The 22,433-nt window shown below is 44.4% G+C and overlaps 2 protein-coding genes across 3 annotated transcripts in view; one reads left to right on the top strand and one right to left on the bottom strand.

The window, feature by feature from the left end:
- Nucleotides 1-11,345, top strand: part of LOC137327468 (interferon-induced GTP-binding protein Mx3-like) — a 30,549-nt gene extending 19,204 nt beyond the window's left edge. For both annotated transcript variants that reach the window (XM_067993319.1, XM_067993320.1), the window contains exons 10-13: nt 875-1,033; nt 2,945-3,021; nt 3,677-3,901; nt 9,774-11,345. In XM_067993319.1, the coding sequence (XP_067849420.1) occupies nt 875-1,033; nt 2,945-3,021; nt 3,677-3,901; nt 9,774-9,998 (686 nt within the window). In that variant the 3' untranslated portion in view covers nt 9,999-11,345. The remainder of the gene's footprint in view (nt 1-874; nt 1,034-2,944; nt 3,022-3,676; nt 3,902-9,773) is intronic.
- A 3,084-nt stretch (nt 11,346-14,429) lies between these two features.
- The window catches only part of LOC137327014 (interferon-induced GTP-binding protein Mx3-like), a 60,076-nt gene continuing 52,072 nt past the window's right edge, over nt 14,430-22,433 (bottom strand). Inside the window, exons 11-13 of the mRNA XM_067992393.1 lie at nt 21,152-21,228; nt 16,623-16,844; nt 14,430-14,672 (exon numbers count right to left, since the gene is read on the bottom strand). Of these exons, the coding sequence (XP_067848494.1) occupies nt 14,430-14,672; nt 16,623-16,844; nt 21,152-21,228 (542 nt within the window). The remainder of the gene's footprint in view (nt 14,673-16,622; nt 16,845-21,151; nt 21,229-22,433) is intronic.

Here is a 22,433-nt window from a genome sequence, read left to right as displayed (position 1 = left end):
TTCAACAAGGTCCCACCGACAGCAATGAGATGAATGACCAGATACTCTTCTTTGGTGCTGTTGGTTGACGGATCATCGTTGGCTAGGTCACCAGGAGAACGCTCTGCTTTTCTTCAAATAGCACCATGGGATCTTTTGCTTCCACCTGAGCCAGCAGACGGGACCTCGCTTTAACGTTGCGTCTGAAGGACGCCACCTCTTGACAGTGCAACACTCCCTCAGTACTGCACTGGCGAGTTAGCCTAGATTATGTGCTCAACTCTCAGGAGTAGAGTTTGAGCCCACAACCTTCTGGGTCAGAGGCAAGAGTGCTCCCACTGAGCCAAACTGATGGTTGAAATACTCTGGCCTTTCGTGCATCGTCCTTCCTTTCACCCCACCATCAGTGGCAGTGCCTTCCGACGCCTCAGCCCTTTCTGTGGAGCTCCCTTCAGCTCTTCGCTTATCTCTCCACCTTTTAAAAACCTTCTTGAACCCATCTCTTTGACCAAGCCTTCAGTTACCATGCCTCACCCTCCTCTCTGACTCGGCATCTAATCCCCTCTCTATTCCCATTTGCGAAGCACATGGGATTTTTTTTTTACCTTCAATAAATGCAAGTTGTTGTTGTTATGAGTGAGGAACCAATTTGCTACTGATGAATCTAAAAATATTAGAGCCGAATTTACTGGCCTCCCTCCCCTGAGGAGCACCCATTTTCCTTGGAGCAAAGGTCAGAAAAAAGGAACAGAGGCCTGGCTCACTGTACCTTTAAATAAATAACTTAAACTGCACTGGAAAAAGATAGTATGAAAAACACAAAATGGATCACTGGACTTTGAAATGCAGGCCCACTAGTAAGAATGGTTTTGATCTTTAATTTTTTTTTTTGCAGTCAAAGATATAATGAGAGATAAAGTGTCGGAGTACACTGAGAAATCCCGCGGGAGAGAATTACCTGGATTCACCAATTACAGAATCTTTGAGTCACTAGCCAAGAAACAGATCGTGAATTTGGAGCCTCCATGCCACACAATGTTGAAAGAGATAGCAGGTAACATGTACAATCTACGCTGCACTCTACATCATTAAAAAAACTGCACAATAAAGGAAAAGGAAAGGACTTGCATTTATATAGCGCCTTTCACGACCTCAGGACATTCCAAAGTGCTTCACGACCAATTAAGTACTTTTTGAAGTGTAGTCACTGTTGCAATGTCGGGACATGCAGCAGCCAATTTGCGCACAGTAAGCTCCTACAAACAGCAATGAGATAAATGACCAGATCGTCTGTTCTAGTGATGTTGGTTGGCCAGGAAGCTATGGAGAAGTCCCCTGCTCGTCTTCAAATAGTGCCGTGGGATCTTTTCCGTCCACCTGAGAGGGCAGACAGGGCCTCGGTTTAACGTGTCATCCGAAAGACGGCACGTCTGACAGTGCAGCACTCCCTCAGTACTGCACTGCAGTGTCAGCCTAGATTTTGTGCTCAAGTATCTGGAGTGGGACTTGAACCCACGACCTTCTGACTTGGAGCCGAGAATGGTACCACTGAGCCACAGCGATGAAAATGAGTCTTAGCAAGGGACTGAAAAAGTAGAGGTTATTGTGATTTCTGATCATTCATTGAAAGTTTCTGGCCAATGTGAAGCTGTTATCAAGAAGGCTAGTTAAATAATGGGATTCATCTTGAGCCATTTTGGCTACAGTTCAAACTAAGTTATTTTCACCTTAAATAGAGCATTGGTGGAACCAAGGCGGGTAGATAAAATACAGATCAGCCATGATCTAATTGAATGGCAGAACAGGCTCGAGGGGCTGAATGGCCTACTCCTGTTCCCATGTTCCAGAGTTTGGAGTACCGTCTTTTAAAAGGAGAGTGATCTGGTGGAGAGGGTTTGGACGGAGTTCAGAAGAATGACATTAATCATTCTTGATCTTCGGGTAAGCAATGAAGGGAGCCTCTTTTTGGAGATGGGGAGATGATACAGGACTTCAAAGTACTGAGAGGAATGGATAGCGTAGGTTTAGACCAGCTGTTTAATCCGGGCTGAGAGTGCAGAATTAGAGGAGTGTAATAGTCAATCTTTGAGGAAGATTGAATTTAGAAGGATTTGTTTTAAAATGATAGAGATTTGATAGGGCAGATATAGAGAAAGTATTTCCTCTGATGGGGGAATCCAGAACAAGGGGCACAATCTTAAATTTAGAACTAGACCATTCAGGAGTGAAATCAGGAAGCATTTTTTCACACAAGGGGTATTTGAAATCTGGTAACTCTCTCCCCTAAAAGGCTGTGGATGCTGGGTCAATTGAAATTTTCAGCATCAATAGATTTTTGTTGGGTAAGGGTATCAAGGGATATGGATCACAGGTGGGTAAGTGGAGTTGAGGTAGAGATCAGCCATGATCTAATTGAATGGCGGAACAGGCTCGAGTGGCTGGCCTGTTCCTGTTCCTGTGTTTTGGCAGAATTGTGGGAATGTAGTTTATCGCATTGAAGATTGTCACCTTTAGAAAGGAGTTGGGTAAATATCTGGTTAGGAACAACTGGATTGATGGTTATAACAATAATTACAGCTGGAGATTGGAATCTCTGGAATGTGATGGTTACTGAGCCTCTGCGTCCATGGAAACGGTTTGGCAAGAAAGGGAACTAGTTAAGCACAAATAGTGTTCAGATGTGAGGTTGAGTAAATGTTCTGGAGTTTTACTTGATTCATCTTTGGGTCACAGGGAGGCTTTTCAGGACACTCATTCCTCAGCAGATTAAATGTTGAATGGAGTCCATAATTAGGAAGTTGTATCTTATTTTGGACTTAGTGATGCTACTCCTCTGTAGTTACCTTCCCCTTTAAGCAGCTTGGTAGGACTGCACCCCACTGAGGAACACTTACAAAAGGAAGGCGTTGGAAACATAATAAAAGAAATGGCATCATAATTGATCTATCTCTTGTTTCCCTTACAGACCTGGTCCAGTCGGTGTTTAACAATTTGGCTTTGCAGCATTTTGATGGGTTGCCAAACCTAATGAAAAGCATCAAGGTACTTAGAAGACTGATCTCCTTGTTTCTATATTTGAGGGGAGTGAGAATGAGTGATGCGTCTGGAAAAACGGAGTCAGAATCCATTAGAGGAGAATGAATGTGAATGGAGTATCTTGGAGCAAAAATGACCAAAGGGAAATAAGTCGATCTGATGAGAGCTTCCCCGTTCTGTGCTGATCTAAGTAATGGGGCACTGCAATTGGATTTAGGAAGTGACGTCTCAGGTGCTCCCAGACACCAATTCCTCACAAGGGTCCTGACTCAGTCACAGGACCCTTATTAACATATTTTAATGAAGCCTGTGTTTCAGGCAGTCGTTAGGGACGCCTAAATGAGCGCCCAGACTAATACGGCGTCGGGTGGAATGCTGGCTTGGGACATCATGCTGCAAAATTGGGACCTCATGGCGCCCGTTTCAGACCTGAAAAATGGGTGAAACGCATACCAATTTCTACCTCATTGTGTTTGTGTGCACTGGGGGGGGCGGGGGAGGGAAATATGGAAACAAACATACAATAATTTGTCATCCATGCCTTTTATTTAAAGAGTTTAAAAACATGGCCGTGTCCAGGAATGGAAGAGACCATTGCAAACCATCTGGTCAGTCCTTGTAAAATACTTCTGAACAACACACTGGCTTATGTCCCCCACAGAGCACAATTGACGAAATTCGTCAGATGCAGGAAATGGAAGCAGGGAAGATGCTGAAGACTCTGTTCAAGATGGAGAAAATGGTCTACTGTCAGGACATCATTTACTGCAACAAGCTGAATGAAGTACAGGGCGACTATGAGAGACCAGACCAAGCGAGCCATCAGCTGATTTCTGTCAGTACTGATGTCACCGCAATGTCCATTCATTTAGAGACCTATTACCAGGTGAGTTTCCAAGGACCCGTATGATTCCACGTTTAACGATAAACCAACAATTCTGTTGTATCCAGTGGGCATGGTTGATCGTTTGTGCTGCCCACTCATTTCGTGCTGCACCCATGAAGGGGCTTTAACTACACGTTGTATATCAGGCACTTTCCCAGCATTGAGGGCAATGGAGTCTGGTTTCAACAGAGTCTATAATTGGGAATTTGGTGAGTAAGGGGATTTTTAAGGGTTGATCTTTATCTAAAATTTGACTAAGTTTGGCATGAAGCATTTAACTTAAATTTAATCTTAACTTGCAGTTTTCAGTTAGTGGTAAACAAGCAGCCTGAAGTGGCAGCTGGTCACCTAGTTAATTAGGTGACTGGTTAGAACTGGTAATCTACTGTCAGCTGGGGCTGACTCAGGTGATTGGCATTCTAGCTAGCATAAATTCAGAAGGGTTTTGCTAATGCATGGAGCAGCAGCTATTGACGCATCTGGTTTTGACAGTGTCTATAATTGGGAATTTGGTGAGTGAGTGAGGGGATTCGGTACAGTAAGGGGTGAGGTGAATTTGTTTAGACAGCAGAGCGGAGCGTACCGAGAGTGGGTCACAGCAACAACAAAACCAAACTGTAGTGTGATGTCACAGGTAAGGCAGGTAGGTGGTTGGTGGTGAGTATCTCTTCTGTTTTCTTTCTTAGGACTGTGGGCTCAGTAACTTATAGCATAAAACTAAATTAAAAAAAAAACTAAACTTAATTTAGTTATAGCAAGTAGTATTTTTTAGTGAATCAAGGTCTCTAGTGTAGTTAACATTCTCTAAATTAAGAGTAATTTAAAGAAGTAAACTCCTTAAAGGGAGTAACTAACGAGCTTAATCTAAGGCAAGTCATGGCAGCAGAGCTCGCACCCGTGATATGCTCCTCCTGCACTATGTGGGAAGTCATGGACACTACCGGTGTCCCTGTCGACCATGTGTGCAGGAAGTGTGTCCAGCTGCAGCTACTGGCTAACTGCATTTTGGAGCTGGAGGTGTGGGTGGATTCACTGTGGAGCATCTGCGATGCTGAGATTATTGTGGATAGCACGTTCAGTGAGGTGGTCACACCGCAGGTAAAGATTATGCAGGCAGAAAGGAAATGGGTGACCGCCAGGCAAAGTAAAAGGACTAGGCAGGTAGAGCAGGAGTCCCCTGGGGCCATCTCCCTCTCAAACAGATATTCCGCTTTGGATATTGTTGGGGGAGATGGCTTATCAGGGGAATGCAGCAAGTGCCAAGACCGTGGCACCATGAGTGACTCAGCTGCACAGGAGGGGAGGAAAAAGAATGGAGAGCAATAGTGATAGGGGATTCCATCGTAAGGGGAACAGATAGGCGTTTCTGCGGCCGCAGACGTGACTCAAGGATGGTATGTTGCCTCCCTGGTGCTAGGGTCAAGGATGTCACGGAGCAGCTGCAGGGCATTCTGAAGGGGGAGGGTGAACAGCCAGAGGTCATGGTCCATATCAGTAACAACGACATCGGTAAAAAAATGGGATGAGGTCCTGTAAGCAGAATATAGGGAGTTAGGAAATAAATTAAAAAGTAGGGCCTCTAAGGTAGTAATCTCAGGATTATTCCCAGTGCCACATGCTAGTGAGAGCAGCAATAGCAGAATAGACCAGATGAATGCATGGCTTGAGAGATGGTGTAGGGGGGAGGGTTTAAATTCCTGAGGCATTGGGACCGATTCTGGGAAAGGCGGGACCTGTACAAGCTGGACGGGTTGCACCCAAGCCGGGACCAATATCCTCGCGGGGGCATTTGTTAGTTCTGTTGGGGAGGGTTTAAACTAGTATGGCAGGGGGATGGGAACCAAAGGGCAGGTGCAGATAGGACAAATTCAGACCAGGAAACAGGAAGTAAAAAAGCAGTTAGTGACGTAGTTAGTGACTCAGAAAGGCAAAAGAAGCAAAGGTTAAATAGTGTTCAGCACAGGAATTTGATGGGGTTAAAGGGTATATACTTCAATGCAAGGAGTATTACAAACAAAGCAGATGAGCTAAGGGCACAGATAGACACATGGCAGCATGATATCATTGCTATAATGGAAACCTGGCTTAAAGAGGGGGATAATTGGCAGCTCAATATCCCTGGATATAGAGTTTTCAGGCAGGATAGAGTGGGTGATAAAAAAGGAGGGCGGGTAGCATTATTGGTTAAAGAATCAATTACAGTTGTGAGAAGGGATGATATGCTAAATGGATCATCAATCAAGGCCATATGGGTTGAGCTAAGAAATAAAAAAGGGACAGTCACACTACTAGGAGTGTACTATAGACCCCCGAATAGCGAAAGGGAGATAGAAGAACAAATTTCTGAGTGCAAAAATAAGAGGACAATAATAGTAGGGGACTTCAACTACCCTAACATCAACTGGGATTCAAATAGTGTGAGGGGCAAAAGAGGGCGCAAAATTCTTGATCGGTGTCCAGGAGAACTTTTCTAGCCAGTACGTGATAAGCCCAACAAGAGGGGATGCAATTCTAGATTTAGTCCTGGGAAATGAAGATGGGCAAGTGAGTGAAGTGACAGTGGGTGACTATATTGGGGATAGTGACCACAATTCAGTTAGTTTTAGCATTATTATGGAAAAGGGCAGAGTTAAATCAGGAGTAAACGTTTTAAATTGGGGGAAGGCAAATTTTACAGAACTAAGAGGTGATTTGGCAGAAGTGGACTGGACACAACTACTTGAGGAGAAATCAGTGGCAAGCCAGTGGGAGGCACTAAAAAGTGAAATTCTACTGGTACAATGCAGACATGTCCTCTCAAAGAAAAAGGGTGGCACTGCCAAATTTAGAGCCCACTGGTTGTCCAGAAGTATACGGGGCAAGATAAAGCGGAAAAAGAAAGCTTATGACTGTCACAGAAAACTAAATACTGCAGAAAGCCTAGAGGAGTATAGAAAGTACAGGGATGATGTAAAAAAGGAAATAAGGAAAGCAAAGAGAGGGCATGAAAAAATATTAGCTAGTAAGGTTAAAGAAAACCCAAAGATGTTTTATCAGTACATTAAGAACAAGAGGATAGCTAAGGAAAAGGTGGGACCTATCAGGGATGATAAGGATAACTTGTGTGTCGAAGCAGAGGATGTGGGTAGGGTTTTAAATGAATATTTTGTCTCCATATTCACAAAGGAAAGGGATGATCCGCACGTAGTAATTAAAGAGGAGAGGTGAAATATTGGATAAGGTAAACATAACGAGAGAGGAAGTACTAGAGGGACTGGAATCCTTGAAAATTGATAAGCCACCAGGGCCGGATGGATTGTTTCCTAGGCTATTAAAGGAAGCCAGGGAGAAAATAGCAGATACTCTGAGGATCATTTTCCAATCCTCACTAGATACAGGGGAGGTACCGGAGGACTGGAAGACTGCAAACGTACCATTGTTTAAAAAGGATACGAGGGAAAGGCCGAACAATTATAGGCCAGTTAGTCTTACCTCGGAGGTGGGCAAACTATTAGTTATCCTATCTCTCAGGATTGATTCTGTCACTTGAAAAGGCATGGTTTAATCAGGGATAGTCAGCATGGATTTGTTCAGGGAAGGTCATGCCTTACAAATCTGATTGAATTCTTTGAGGAAGTGACAAGGAGGATTGATGAGGGTAGTGCAGTGGATGTTGTCTATATGGATCTTAGTAAGGCATTTGACAAGGTCCCACATGGCAGACTGGCCAGAAAGGTAAAAGCCCATGAGATACAAGGAAATGTGGCGAATTGGATCCAAAATTGGCTCAGTAACAGGAAACAAAGGGTAAAAGTCGATGGAAGTCTTGGCAAATGGAAATCCGTTTCCAGTGGTGTGCCACAGGCCTCAGTGTTGGGTCCCTTGCTGTTTGTGGTATATATTAATGATTTGGACTTGAATGTAGGAGGCATGATTGGCAAATTTGCAGACGACACAAAAATTGGCCGTGTAGTTGATAGTGAAGAAGATATCAATGGGTTGGTGGAATGGGCGGAAAAGTGGCAAATGGAGTTCGACCCCGAGAAGTGTGAGGTAATGCACTTAGGGAGGGTGAACAGTAAAAGGGAATACGCAGTCAATGGGAATATATTGAGAGGGATAGAGGAAGTGAGAGACCTTGGAGTGCACGTGCACAGGTCCCTGAGGGTGGCAGTACAGGTAGATAAGGTTGTGAAGAAGGCATACGGAATGCTCTCCATTATTAGCCGAGGTATAGAATACAAAAGCAGGGATGTAATGATGGAACTGTATAAAACGCTGGTAAGGCCACAGCTGGAGTATTGTGCGCAGTTCTGGTCACCACATTACAGGAAGGACGTAATTGCTCTGGAGAGAGTGCAGAGAAGATTTACAAGAATGTTGCCAGGGCTTGAAAATTGCAGCTACGAGGAGAGATTGGATAGGCTGGGGTTGTTTTCCTCAGAGCAGAGGTGGCTGAGGGGAGACTTGATTGAGGTGTACAAAATTATGAGGGGCCTAGATAGAGTAGACAGGAAGTACCTGTTTCCCCTAGCGGAGAGTTCAAGAACTAGAGGACATAGATTTAAGCTGATTGGCAGAGGGATTAGAGGGGACATGAGGAAAAACCTTTTTACCCAGAGGGTGGTGGGTGTATGGAATTCGCTGCCCGAATTGGTGGTAGAGGCAGGGACCCTCAACTCTTTTAAAAAGTCCCTGGACCTGCAGCTAAAGTGCTGTAAGCTGCAGCGCTACGGACCGGGTGCTGGAAGGTGGGATTAGAATGGGTACCTGATTGTTCTTCGAGCCGGCGTGGACACAATGGGCCGAATTGGCCCCTACTGTGCTGTAAATTTTCTATGGTTCCATGGAGCACTAGGCAAGAGCAGAGGTGCCCAAAGTTTTAATTTTTTTTAAATGGTGGCCTCCTTTTCAGCCTCCATTCCAAATGTGCAGCTGAATGGTTGCTGAGGAACTCTAGGTGCGTTGCAGCTCCAACACTCAAGAAGCTCGACACCATCCAAGATAAAGCAGCCCGCTTGATTGGCACCCCATCCACCACCCTAAACATTCACTCCCTTCACCACCAGCGCACAGTGTCTGCAGTGTGTACCATCCACAGGATGCACTGCAGCAACTCGCCAAGGCTTCTTCGACAGCACCTCCCAAACCCGCGACCTCTACCACCTAGAAGGACAAGGGCAGCAGGTACATGGGAACAACACCACCTGCACGTTCCCCTCCAAGTCACACACCATCCCGACTTGGAAATATATCGCCGTTCCTTCATCGTCGCTGGGTCAAAATCCTGGAACTCCCTTCCTAACAGCACTGCGGGAGAACCGTCACCACACGGACTGCAGCGGTTCAAGAAGGCGGCTCACCACCACCTTCTCAAGGGCAATTAGGGATGGGCAATAAATGCCGGCCTTGCCAGCGACGCCCACATCCCGTGGATGAATAATAATAAAAAAAGCCACCTAGTTACCATAAAACCTAATGAGCTTAATGTACAGATTGTGCATAGATTCCTGACCCCCACCCCTGGCCCCTTTACACATACCACCCTCAATTTTCCAATTGACCCCCAGCCTCAACAGCTTTTTGGGGGAGAGAGTTCCAGATTTCCACTCCCCTTTGTGTGAAGATGTGCTTCCTGACATCACCCCTGAACAGCCTAGCTCTAATTTTAAGGTTATGCCCCCTTGCTCCGGACTGCCCCACCGGAGGAAATAGTTTCTCTCTATCTACCCTATCGAATCCTTTAATCATCTTAAACAACTCAATTAGATCAGGCCTCACTGACTTACAACTTTAAGCAAAACTAGACCATCCTATACAGCCCGCCCCCCTGCCCCCATCTCTCCGCCCGAGGAGAAGACTGCTTGACGGCGGATTTACTTTTATATTTCAGATTGCTTCCCACCGACTGGCCGACCTAGTCCCTATGGTACTTCGATTCTACCTCCTGCAGGAGTCTGCGGACAAGCTGCAGCGTGAAATGCTGCAACTGCTGCAGGGCAAAGAGCAGGTGGAGGAGCTTCTATTGGAAGAGGAAGACATCTCAGAGAAGCGTAGGTTTCTCCACAGCCGCTTGGACAGACTGAAGAAAGCACGACAGATCTTGACCAGGTGTTAAATAAAACGTCTAGTGACAGATTTAATAAATATTAAGCAAAGCTGATAATTGTTTTTGTGGTGACCAAAGGGACCCTCCCCCCTCCCCCCCCCCCCCCCCCATGTAGAAACCTAATGTGGAAAATATGTCAAAAAGAAAAAAGCATTTGCCATTGTATTCGGTGATTTGCTGAATAGGTGTGTATTGAACATAGGAACAGGAGTAGGCCATTCAGCCCCTCATGCCTATTCCTCCATTCATTTAGATATATGGCTGATCTGTATCTTAACTCCCATCTACCTGCCTTGCTTCCATAACCATAGATTTTTGTTAGGCAAGAGTATCAATCAATCTCACTTCTGAAATTTTCCAATTGACCCCCAGCCTCAACAGCTTTTTGGGGGGAAGAGAGTTCCAGATTTCCACTCCCCTTTGTGTGAAGATGTGCTTCCTGACATCACCCCTGAACCGCCTGGCTCTAATTTTAAGGTTATGCCCCGTTGTTCTGGACTCCCCCCCCCCCCCCCCCCCCCCCCCGCCGCCCCCCCACCAGAGGAAATAGTTTCTCTCTATCTACCCTATCAAATCATTTAATCATCTTAAACAACTCATTAAATCACCCCTTAATCTTCTGTACTCAAGGGACAGCCTCACTACAAGTAGGAGTAGGCTTATGAGTCTGATGATGGATTGAATGGATGGATTCACCGATAGGTGCTCCTGCTGGGTGAGGCTACCCCTCGGCAGCACGGACTCCTAAAATTACCCCTTCGGTCTAAGGAACTTCCCCTTTTAGTCTCCATAATCCTTTTTCCTCCCCATTCTCCCCCCCCACCCCCCCACCAATGCTGTCTTTAAAAGGATAACCTTACGGATATTCCCTGGCAGTACATCATATTTTATTTTGGTATCGCCAATGGTCGTTTCTGGGTGCAAGAAGTACGGGGAGAAGGGATTAAGGCCACTATATTTTAATTTGTTTGGGAGAGCCTGTTGGTGATATGTTTACTTTGTTGTTGGCTGGTACCAGTTCACGAAACAAATAAGCCGACAAAGATAATCCTGCAGAGTTAGCATTTTGTTTTAAGAAGGATTTCACGTACTGGGGCTGTCTCTCCTCTGTAACATAGGAGTTGTGCAGTTCTTGTACTCTGTTGGTCCTTTTCCTGTCATGGTGAAAAGGTCTTATTTAGAGAACTGGAGCGTGTATTCGGTGTGTCTCTGCTCCCAGTCCATAGCCTTGGTAGATGGGAGCACTGATGGGGCTTCACGCTGGCAGTGAAACTTTGCTGTATTACCACTTATGACTAGTGTATGTTATGTGTTCTTATGAGCCTCAGATGGTTCAATAAAAGACTATTTAAATAGTGTGGCCGCCTCTTTTATTCTAATTTTCTTCTGTCAAATCAACAGCTTGCAATTGGTTTCTTCACTCCTTCCCTAAAGGCAACGCCTGAGCCTGGGTAGAATCCCATGATCACCAGTGGCTTCCACTCCCTCACCACCCTCCTCTGAATTGGTATTCTTTAAGTGTGAATGCTAAAGAAAACTTGCATTTATTATAGTGCCTTTGACGACTTCAGAATGTCCCAAAGCGCTTCACAAGCAACGAAATTCTTTTGAAGTGTAGTGACTGTTGTAATGTAAGGGTGTTGACAGGCTATTTAACCATAGAGGCTATCCCAACCAGATCCAATCCCATCCTTAACCCAACGTCTATGCACACATGCACTTTCTGGCAGGGGTGACTGGATAGCTAGCAGGAACGGGGACCCTGGATCATTTCCCCTCCCCCGCCCTGTGGAGAGAGTGCTGTCGAGGACCGGGGTGGGGGTGCGAGCAACTGAGAGTGGGAAGAAGATTGGCGGGAGACGGGGGGGGGGGGGGGGGGCGTCAGAGCGAAAATCAGATTGCTGGCCCTAGCTGTGTCAGGACAAAACCAAAGTTACAGCAGGGACCTGAAGCAGGCGCTAGGCTCTGTATTGCAAATGCAAATGGCCTAAGACGTGCTTCAGGCATGGGTAAAGGAAGCCTCTTGTTTGTCCTTTCCCAACATGGTGGGCGGAAATGTGGGCATGCTTCTTGTCCGTCATTTTGGGGCCTCAGGCGACTGCGCAGCACCTATAAAATGGGCGATAGTTGGCCCAATTTAGCCCCAATAATCTCTTCGTTCCAGGTATCATCGCATGATTGCTGAGAACAGTATATCTCTTCAGTTGTATCTGAAACGGACCTGGAGTCTGTATAACTGCAGTAGTATCTCCTTGCATTGACATTCTGTATTTTAATGTGAAGGCCAACTTCCTATTAACCTTTCTGATCCTTTTTAGCATCAGGACAGCTTTTAATGACGTATCTAACTGGATCCTTAAATCCCTTTGCTCATCCACATCTGCTAGATTGCATCCCTATCTACTATACTTACACCCAAACTGCAAGGCTCATTAAGGCCCTGAAAAATATTTAACCTGAGTAGTGCCCATTTGGAATGGGCATTGAAGCTGAGGCCCTGTTAAACTGTATCTGCCATTGTTCTGCCCTCTTGCTTTATCGTTGTAACATTATTTGCTCTTCACGGTTCATTGTACCTTCTAGCTTAGTATTTTCTGCAAACTTGGGTAAAAAGCTAACTGCGGCTAGGAACGTAGGAACAGGAGTAGGCCATTCAGCCCCTCGAGCCTGTTCTGCTATTCAATTAGATCACGGCTGATCTGTATCTTAATTCCCATCTACCCACCTTGGCTCCGTAACTCTTAATACCCTAACAACAGGAGAGTGGAAGATAAACACAACATAGTGGATAAACACAGCAGGTCCATCAGCGTTTGTAAAGAAAGCAAATGGGTTAATGCCTCAGCCGTAGAAGTGGAAGTTATGGAAGTCCCTTGTTTTCCACAACCCTGTGAAGAGGCTAACTTAACTTCCATTTTAGAGTGTTATAGAGTTATACAGCACGGATAGAGGCCCTTCGGCCCATCGTGTCCACGCCGGCCATCAAGCCCTGTCTACTCTAATCCCATATTCCAGCATTTGGTCCGTAGCCTTGTATGCTATGGCATTTCAAGTGCTCATCCAAATGCTTCTTGAACGTTGTGAGGGTTCCTACCTCCACAACCCTTTCAGGCAGTGAGTTCCAGACTCCAACCACCCTCTGGGTGAAAAAGTTCTTTCTTAAATCCCCTCTAAACCTCCCGCCTTTTACCTTGAATCTATGTCCCCTTGTTATAGAACCCTCAACGAAGGGAAAAAGCTCCTTAGTATCCATCCTATCTATGCCCCTCATAATTTTGTACACCTCAATCATGTCCCCCCTCAGCCTCCTCTGCTCCAAGGAAAGCAAACCCAATCTTCCCAGTCTCTCTTCATAGCTGAAGCGCTCCAGCCCTGGTAACATCCTGGTGAATCTCCTCTGCACCCTCTCCAAAGCGATCACATCCTTCCTGTAGTGTGGCGACCAGAACTGCACACAGTACTCCAGCTGTGGCCTAACCAGTGTTTTATACTGGTTAGGCCACAGCATTGATTTTATGTGCACAACCAAGGTAAGCACTAGTCCGGATATATACTGGACAGTTCAGTTTTTCTGTGGAGCATCGAGAAATTTCTAAAATACAAACTTTACAACAAAAGTCCGATTTTCATGATAGAAGTCCATTTCTCCTCCGCCCTCCGCCCCCCCCCCTTTCTGTCTTATAATGTGCTTCCATTAACTACTAAAACTTTTGATGAATTCTTACCGTCAGCAAAGCAAACACGAGAACTCAAGCCTTGTTCCCACCCTCCGTCCTTCCACCCTGTCTGATCCTTGGACTTACGAGAAAAAGAACCGAGAACAGACCAGCCCCAGTCAATGGGCAGTGAACCCACCCAGGAACATTACATCTCACAATGAGACCAATCATGCAATGCTCCTGAATCAGTGGCTTGAAATAATTCAGAATTAATACGCCATACAAGTACAAAAAAGGTGAATGCTTTTCTTTTATTTCTTTGAAACTATAAGCTGATACAATTGTCTCTCGATTTGTGCATCTATGCACCAAGCATTGATTTAAGTGTTTTCAGTAGATAATTCAATAGCCCACTAACCAGGAGCTTAGTTTGTGAAGCATAGAGACAAAGCAATGTAATTAATAGTGCCACAGTGCAAGTGGTCTCAGTACAATATTACAATTACATGATGCCAATTATAAATCTAATCTTTCAGTACATGGTGCTAAACACTGGGTATCATAAGAAGCATGGAACCAGCTTAATCTCACCGAGGCACTTCTGCACAAACAGTACTTTCCACTAAGCATCATTCTGCCATGTTTGGAAGGGACTGTTAATGTGACTCATGCTTGTAGAACTGCAGTGCAGGAAGGAATCTATACGTTGCAGAGAGAATGGAAAAGGGAAAACATTGGTGAAGAAAATGGGCGAGAAAAAGAAATGCTAAAACGTGCTGTGTCATCGCAGTCTTTCTATTGCTTTAGACATCAGGAGTGTTCTGGCTTTGGTCAATTGCTTCAGGGAGTCTTTGATAGTTTGACGTTTCTTTGCTATTTCGTACTCCTCTTCTAGGAGATCACCATGATCTGCTCCATTGAGAAAAGTTTGAGTCATCTGCAACTTGACCTGGTTTGCAAATTCTTGCAGAAGGTGATATTTTGTCACCATGGGAACTATTTGAACCAATCGATCTATAGCAATCTGAGTATGATAAGAAAATAAATGATTATCACTGGGATGGACCTCACAGCTTAAACTACAGTGGCGTCCTTTTAAGAAAGAACGAAGCATGCAGCTAGTCTGTGTTAGAAGGATTGTTTATGTCAAGCCCTTTTAAGAAAATAGTTACAGATTGAATGCGTGCCTTGCTGTAGTATGGGCTTGCATGTTAAGTAATAAAAGTGTTGTACGGTTATCTGAATACTTTGCATAGGCCAGCAGTAAACGGGTTGACAGGCAACGCTTCATAGCATGTACACTCGGGTCATCAACTTGAAAGGTATGGTGCTCCAGAATTACCTATTTTATACCATTTATAATCTTAAATACCGCTATGAGATTCCCTCTCAGTCACCTTGTTTCAAGGTTGAAGAGCCCAAACCCCTGAAATTAGGAGATTCTACTCCAGCATAGGCATTACCATCGCCGAATCCCCCACCATCAACATCCTGGGGGTCACCATTGACCAGAAACTTAACTGGACCAGCCATATAAATACTGTGGCCACAAGAGCAGGTCAGAGGCCGGGTATTCTGCGGCAAGTGACTCACCTCCTGATTCCCCAAAGCCTTTTCACCATCTACAAGGCACAAGTCAGGCGTGTGATGGAATACTCTCCACTTGCCTGGATGAGTGCAGCTCCAACAACACTCAAGAAGCTCGACACCATCCAAGACAAAGCAGCTCTCTTGATTGGAACCCCATCCACCACCCTAAACATTCACTCCCTTCACCACTGGCGCACAGTGGCTGCAGTGTGTACCATCCACAGGATGCACTGCAGCAACTCGCCAAGGCTTCTTCGACAGCACCTCCCAAACCCGCGACCTCTACCACCTAGAAGGACAAGAGCAACAGGTACATTGGAACAACACCACCTGCACGTTCCCCTCCAAGTCACACACCATCCCGACTTGGAAATATATTGCCGTTCCTTCATCGTCGCTGGGTCAAAATCCTGGAACTCCCTTCCTAACAGCACTGTGGGAGAACCTTCACCACACGGACTGCAGCGGTTCAAGAAGGCGGCTCACCACCACCTTGTCAATTAGGGATGGGCAGTAAATGCCGGCCTTGCCAGCGATGCCCACATCCCATGAACGAATAAAAATAAAATAGAATCTTAAGGCACAGAAGGAGGCCATTCGGCCCATCGTGCCTGTGCCGGCTGTTTGTAAGAGCTATCTAATTAGTCACACTCCCCCGGTCTTTCCCCATAGCCCTACAAATTTTTCCTTTTCAAACATACATCCAGACTCAATCTGAGATTGAGTTTTAATCGTGCAGTTCAAATTTCTCCAGCCTTTCCTCATAACTCAGTCCTTTGACACAAGAGATGTGGATGGTTGATGGCATTGTTTTTACTAGAGCTGGTTGTTTAATAACAGCAATTTAATGCGTACTTAGTTCGAAGACTAAGTGAAGAAAGAGACAGCTTGCATTTGTACAGCGCCTTTCACAACCTCAGGATGTCCCAAAAGCACTTCACAGCCAATGATGTACTTTTGAAGTGTAGTCGTTGTTGTAATGTGGGAAATGCAGCAGCCAATTTGCGCACAGCAAGCTCCCACAAACAGCAACGTGATAATGACCAGATAGATTGAATTTTAGTGATGTTGGTTGAGGGCTAAATATTGGCCAGGACACTGGGGAGAACTCCTGAGGGAGCAGACGGGGTCTCGGTTTAACATCTCATCCGAATGACGGCACCTCTGACAGTACAGCGCTCCCTCAGTATTGCACTGGAGCGTCAGCCTAGATTTTGTGCTCAAGTCTCTGGAGTGGGACTTGAACCCACAACCTTCTGACTCAGAGGCGAGAGTGCTACCACTCAGCCCTAGCTGACACCTTGGTAACGAATAAATAACTGGTGTACGCAGCAGAACCGAAGTATGTAACTATGAAGCGGTAACTATACTTTTGAAAACCTACCTGATAATAGACTTTCAATTGAGTAGCCATTGTCTGGTTTGAATTGCCTGATGATGAATTGATGTCCCCCTGACTGATTTTCTCGTCTCCTGATTGTAGCTTCTTTAGTTTGTGGCTATACATCGCATCTGGTGCATAAACCATGTGCTCCATCTTAAAATGCATCCTCAACATCTGCTCTGCCTCCTGTTCCTGCTTTTGGCGGATTTGGGCAACTAAGGCCTATGAAAAGTACAAAGATGTTTGAAAAATATTTGAGAACATAAAATAATTCATGGCTTACTAAAATGTAAGCTTACACCTTTAGCATCTGGACTACTGTGTTTAGCTCTGGGCACTGCATCTCACAAAGCATATATTGGCCTTGGAGGGGGTGCAGCATAGATTCAACAGAATTATACCGGGACTAAAAGGGTTAAATTATGAGGACAGGTTGCATAGACTTGGCTTGTATTCCCTTGAATATAGAAGATTAAGAGGTGATCTAATTGAGATGTTTAAGATGATTAAAGGATTTGATAGGGTAGTTGGAGAGAAACTATTTCCTCTGGTGGGTGAGTCCAGAACAAGGGGGCATGACCTTAAAATTAGAGCCAGGTCATTCAGGGGTGATGTCAGGAAGCACTTCTTCACACAAAGGGCATGGAAATCTGGAACTCTCTCCCCCAATAAACTGGTGAGGCTGGGGTCAACTGAACATTTCAAAACTGAGATTGATAGATTTTTGTTGGGTAAGGGTATTAAGGCATACGGAACCAAGGCGGGTATATGGAGTTAAGATACAGATCAACCATGATCTAATTGAATGGCGGAACAGGCTCGAGGGACTGAATGGCCTACTCCTGTTCCCAAGTTCCTATGTTCTTCCTTATTTGAATATACTAGCAGGTTGCTCACTGTAGTCTGAAGTACAGTTGCAATGTTTAGTAGCTAACACTGGAGACCTGCTTAACCTGGTCTGTCTCTTCAAGGCCACCACTGCTCAAGTACTCCTTGTGCAGAACTGGCCTTACCGGGCAAAGCCACGTAATTGTAGCTACATTGTGCATTTCTGGCTCTAAACTAGAAGTTACGACAGGGAAACAGGCCAGTCAGCCCACCCAGTCCTTGTCAGCGTTTTCCCTCTATGTGAGGAAATAGTTCTAATCATATTTACCCACCCTGTTCCTATAACCCTTCTACCCCTTTTCCTTCATCCGACTATCCAATTTAATCTTGAATGTTGACATAGTTTCTGCCTCAACCACTAACCTTGGAAATGAAATCGACAGCCTCACATCTCTCTGTGTGAAGAGGTTTCTCCTGCTCTTTGTTCTAAATCTCTTACATCTAATCTTGTATCTATGGCCCCTCGTTCCTGACTCCTTGATTACTGGAAACAGTCTGCTTCTATCTACCCTGTCCCATACTTACATAATCTTAAAACCTTTTATTATATCGCCCTGTAATCTGTGTTGTTCTCACAAAAGTTGACCCAACTTTTTATGTCTTCATATTTGTATTTCCTCATACCAGGCAGCATTCTAGTGAATCTGCATTTCATTATCGCTAAAGCCTCAATCTCTACCTATATAGTGTGGAGCCCAGTACTGCACAACTGAGGTCTTATTAAGGTTTTATATAGGCATGATGTCACACACTTCAAGGTTCTACTTCATCCATTTTTAATACCCATACAGTCAAAACACTGGTTCTCACTAAAGGCTTGATAGGAAGACTGCAACTATTATCACAATTTAGTACCCTTCAGTTTCTTACAAAGGAAACTAATATTGTACTGCACTGTGCAGGAAAATACTTTGTATTGCACAGTAGGGAAACAACAAATGGGCAGGACTGAGTTGAAAACAATCGTTCATTTTTGAGATTTCGATACTCCAACCTCCCTGGATAATGATAAAGGGGGTGGATAGATATCTGGTTAGGTATGGGATTGAAGGTTTGACCATTCATGTGCTGCTGGAACTATGGGAATGTCATCTGCGCAACGCAATTCACTATGTTTGAATAATAGAGCTTCAAGTGTAGATATTTGGCAATTTTGCTTGACTATCTTTGAAGGAGCAAGGAGAAATTTCACGGAATAATTTTCACAGGAGATTTAATCTGCATGTTGGAGTCCATACTAGAACAAATAGTAAAGGGTCTTGCTTGGCCGATCTTGACAGGCTGAATGGCCTTTTCTTGTTCCGCGTCTCCTTACGATCTTACGTTCTTAAGAAAAAGAAGGTAATTTTGCAAGGCTCTGTTCCTGGCACGCAGCCGAGCTATTGGCAAGTGCAGGTCGTAAAACCGGGGCTACAATGCTGTAGCTCTATCTCCATTACATGGCAGGGGAATGGGCACCAGGATGTAGCATTAGAAAAGAGAAACAGGGTGCAGAAAGGATTGGGAGAGACAGGTAGCAATAGAGTAAGAAATAATACAGTATTAGGTGGGATCAGTCTAAGGGAGAATATGTGAAGGTCTAAGATAGGTTTACAGTGCATGTGTGTAAATGCACGAAGTGTGGTAAATAAGGTTGGTGAGCTGCAGGCGCAGCTTTTTGATGAGGTAACAGAGAGGGTCGATGAGGGCAATGCGGTTGATGTTGTGTATATGGACTTTCAAAAGGCATTTGATAAAGTGCCACTTTACAGGCTTGTCAGCAAAATTGAAGCCCATGGAATAAAAGGGGCAGTGGCAGCATGGATATAAAGTTAGCTAAGTGACAGGAAACAGAGAGCAGTGGTGAACAGTTGTTTTTCGGACTGGAGGAAGGTGTACAGTGGTGTACCCCGGGGGTCGGTATTAGGACCACTGCTTTTATTGATATATACTAATGACTTGGACTTGGGTGTACGGGGCACAATTTCAAAATTTGCAGATGGCACAAAACTTGGAAGTGTAGTAAACAGTGAGGAGCATAGTAATAGTCTTCAAGAGGACATAGACAGGCTGGTGGAATGGGCAGACACGTGGCAGATGAAATTTAACGCAGAGAAGTGCGAAGTGATACATTTTGGCAGGAAAAATGAGGAGAGGCAATATAAACTAAATGGTACAATTCTAAAGGGGGTGCAGGAACAGAGGGACCTGGGGGTATATGTGCACAAAAAGTGGCAGGACTGGTTGAGAAAACGGTTAAAAAAGTATATGGGATCCTGGGCTTTATAAATAGAGGTATAGAGTACAAAAGCAGGGAAGTTGTGTTGAAACTTTATAAAACACTGGTTCGGCCACAACTGGAGTATTGTGTCTAATTCTGGGCACCGCACTTTAGGAATGATGTGAAGGCCTTAGAGAGGGTGCAGGAACGATTTACTGGAATGGTTCCAGGGATGAGGGACTTCATTTACGCGGATAGACTGGAGAAGCTGGGGTTGTTCTCCTTAGAGGACAGGAGGTTAAGAGGAGATTTGATAGAGGTGTTCAAAATCATGAAGGATTTAGATAAAGTAAATAAAGAGAAACTGTTCCCATTAGTGGAAGGATCGACAACCAGAGGACACAGATTTAAGGTGATTTGGCAAAAGAACTAAAGGCGTCATGAAGAAAAACTTTTTTAAGCAGCGAGTAGTTATGACCTGGAATGCGCTGCCTGAAAGGGTGGTGGAAGCAGATTCAATTGTGACTTTCAAAAAGGAATTGGATTAATATTTGAAAGGAAAAAAATCTGCAGGGCTATGGGGAAAGAGCGGGGGAATGGGACAGAGGGCATTGCTCTTACAAAGAGCCGTCACGGGCTCGATGGGCCGAATGGCCTCCTTCCGTGCTGTAACCATTCTATGATTCTACGATTACGGCACTTATCGCTAGCAAGGCTCCTTGTCAGAAGTGGAGCCTTGCAAAATAAACCCAAAGAATAGTTGGCACCGCAGGACATAACTGCAGTAATATTCTGTTTCTTAAATAGCTTCAATTGCATGAATTTGATATCCCTCAACAAAGCCATTAGTGCCTAAACCATCCCAACTTTAAAGCACCATTTATAGTGCACAGTAGCGTGAGCAGTCAGAGGGTTCTTGATTATTTGCATAGAGTAGAAAGGCAGTGCAGACATGAGCTCTGTTTGCAGCTTAATCTTCTTCGAACCAATAATATCAGAAAGCACAGAATGAGAAAAGGCCCGAAAAGGCCACTATTTCTCGGGATTATTTCTAGAGATCCCCTCCATCGGGGATTTTTCCAAAGCCCATTTAATTATTTGAAGAAAGGTTCTGGAAAATTCTATTTGTCCTCTTGAGCAAACCTTCAGAATATAAATTAAACCGTGTCTTACATGATTGATTCTTCACCATTTACCTTTCTTACCAATATCATATACTTGGTCTCAGCAACCCAGGACCATTTGATGATTTCATTTATACTAAATAATCTTCAATCCTGTTCTTAACTAGATATTTATCTGTCTATTCTTTTTTTTAAAAAAAAGAGCCAGGAATCTCTGACATTTTGAATAAGAAATTTGTTGTCCTTGGTCTTGATATCTACCAATTACCCATGGTCCCAAAAATTCCATCTTGATGAACAGTCTTTGATACACATACCTTGGTTGCACCCATTAAATTGGGGAAAGCATTAAAATGTTCAAACGCCATTATGACAAACACTGCCTGGACTTTATCTGTGAGAAGAATACAAGAAATAGCTCAATTATATATATTGTTCTAAAACATGATTGTACATAAAATATCTTATGGAGAATTAGGAACACTATGTTGCAGGAACATTAATAAGCATGTAACAGTACTTCAGCAAGAATTAAACACCACAGGGACATTATGGATGGAAATCACGGTCCATACGTGTGCGATTTCCCAATGTGCACTCCTCACACCAGGTGACCTGTTTTCTTTATAGTGGTGTTGGTTGAGTGATAAACGTTGGCCAAGGCACAACCCTCCTGGATTTCCCGGGAGTCTCAAGGATTTAATCACACAGTAGAACTGATCAGTTGAATGGAGTACAGCTTGTTTCTCATTAACCACCAGTGCTAACTATATGTTCCACGATGCACAATTTTAAAAAAAAATTGTTCTTCAGATATGGGCAACGAGTGATTAGATTAAAAGCACTTTATAAATGCAAGTCACTGTGGCAAAATATATTAAATTCCATTTTTATTACATTGTTAAAAGAAGCAAGGGAGAAAATAACGGCGGCTCTGACCATCATTTTCCAATCCTCTCTGGTTACAGGCGTGGTGCCGGAGGACTGGAGGACTGCTAATATTGTACTGTTGTTTAAAAAGGGAGAAAGGGATAGGCTGAATAATTACAGGCCAGTCAGCCTAACCTCAGTGGTGGACAAATTATTGGAAAAAATTCTGAGGGACAGTATTAATCGTCATTTAGAAAGGCACGGATTAATCAAGGACAGTCAGCATGGATTTGTTAAGGGAAGGTTGTGTGTGACTAACCTGATTGAATTTTTTGAGGAGGTAATAATGATGGACGATGAGGGTAGCGCATTTGATGTAGTCTACATGGATTTTAACAAGGCTTTTGACAAGGTTCCACGTGGCAGACTGGTCAGAAAAGTAAAAGCCCACGGGATCCAAGGGAAAGTGGCAAGTTGGATCCAGAATTGGCTCAATGGCAGGAAGCAAAGGGTCAACGGGTGTTTTTGTGACTGGAAGGCTGTTTCCAATGGGGTTCCGCAGGGCTCAGTACTAGGTCCATTGCTTTTTATAGCGTATATCAATGATTTAGACTTAAATGTAGGGGGCATGATTAAGAAGTTTGCAAATGATACAGAAGTTGGCCGTGTGGTTGATAGTGAGGAAGAAAGCTGCAGACTGCAGGAAGATATCAATGGACTGGTCAAGTG

This window comes from Heptranchias perlo, chromosome 11 (assembly GCF_035084215.1).
Source record: "Heptranchias perlo isolate sHepPer1 chromosome 11, sHepPer1.hap1, whole genome shotgun sequence".
NCBI lineage: Eukaryota > Metazoa > Chordata > Chondrichthyes > Hexanchiformes > Hexanchidae > Heptranchias > Heptranchias perlo.
Note: the sequence above shows the minus strand (reverse complement) of the source record. Positions and strands in the feature narration are given on the sequence as shown.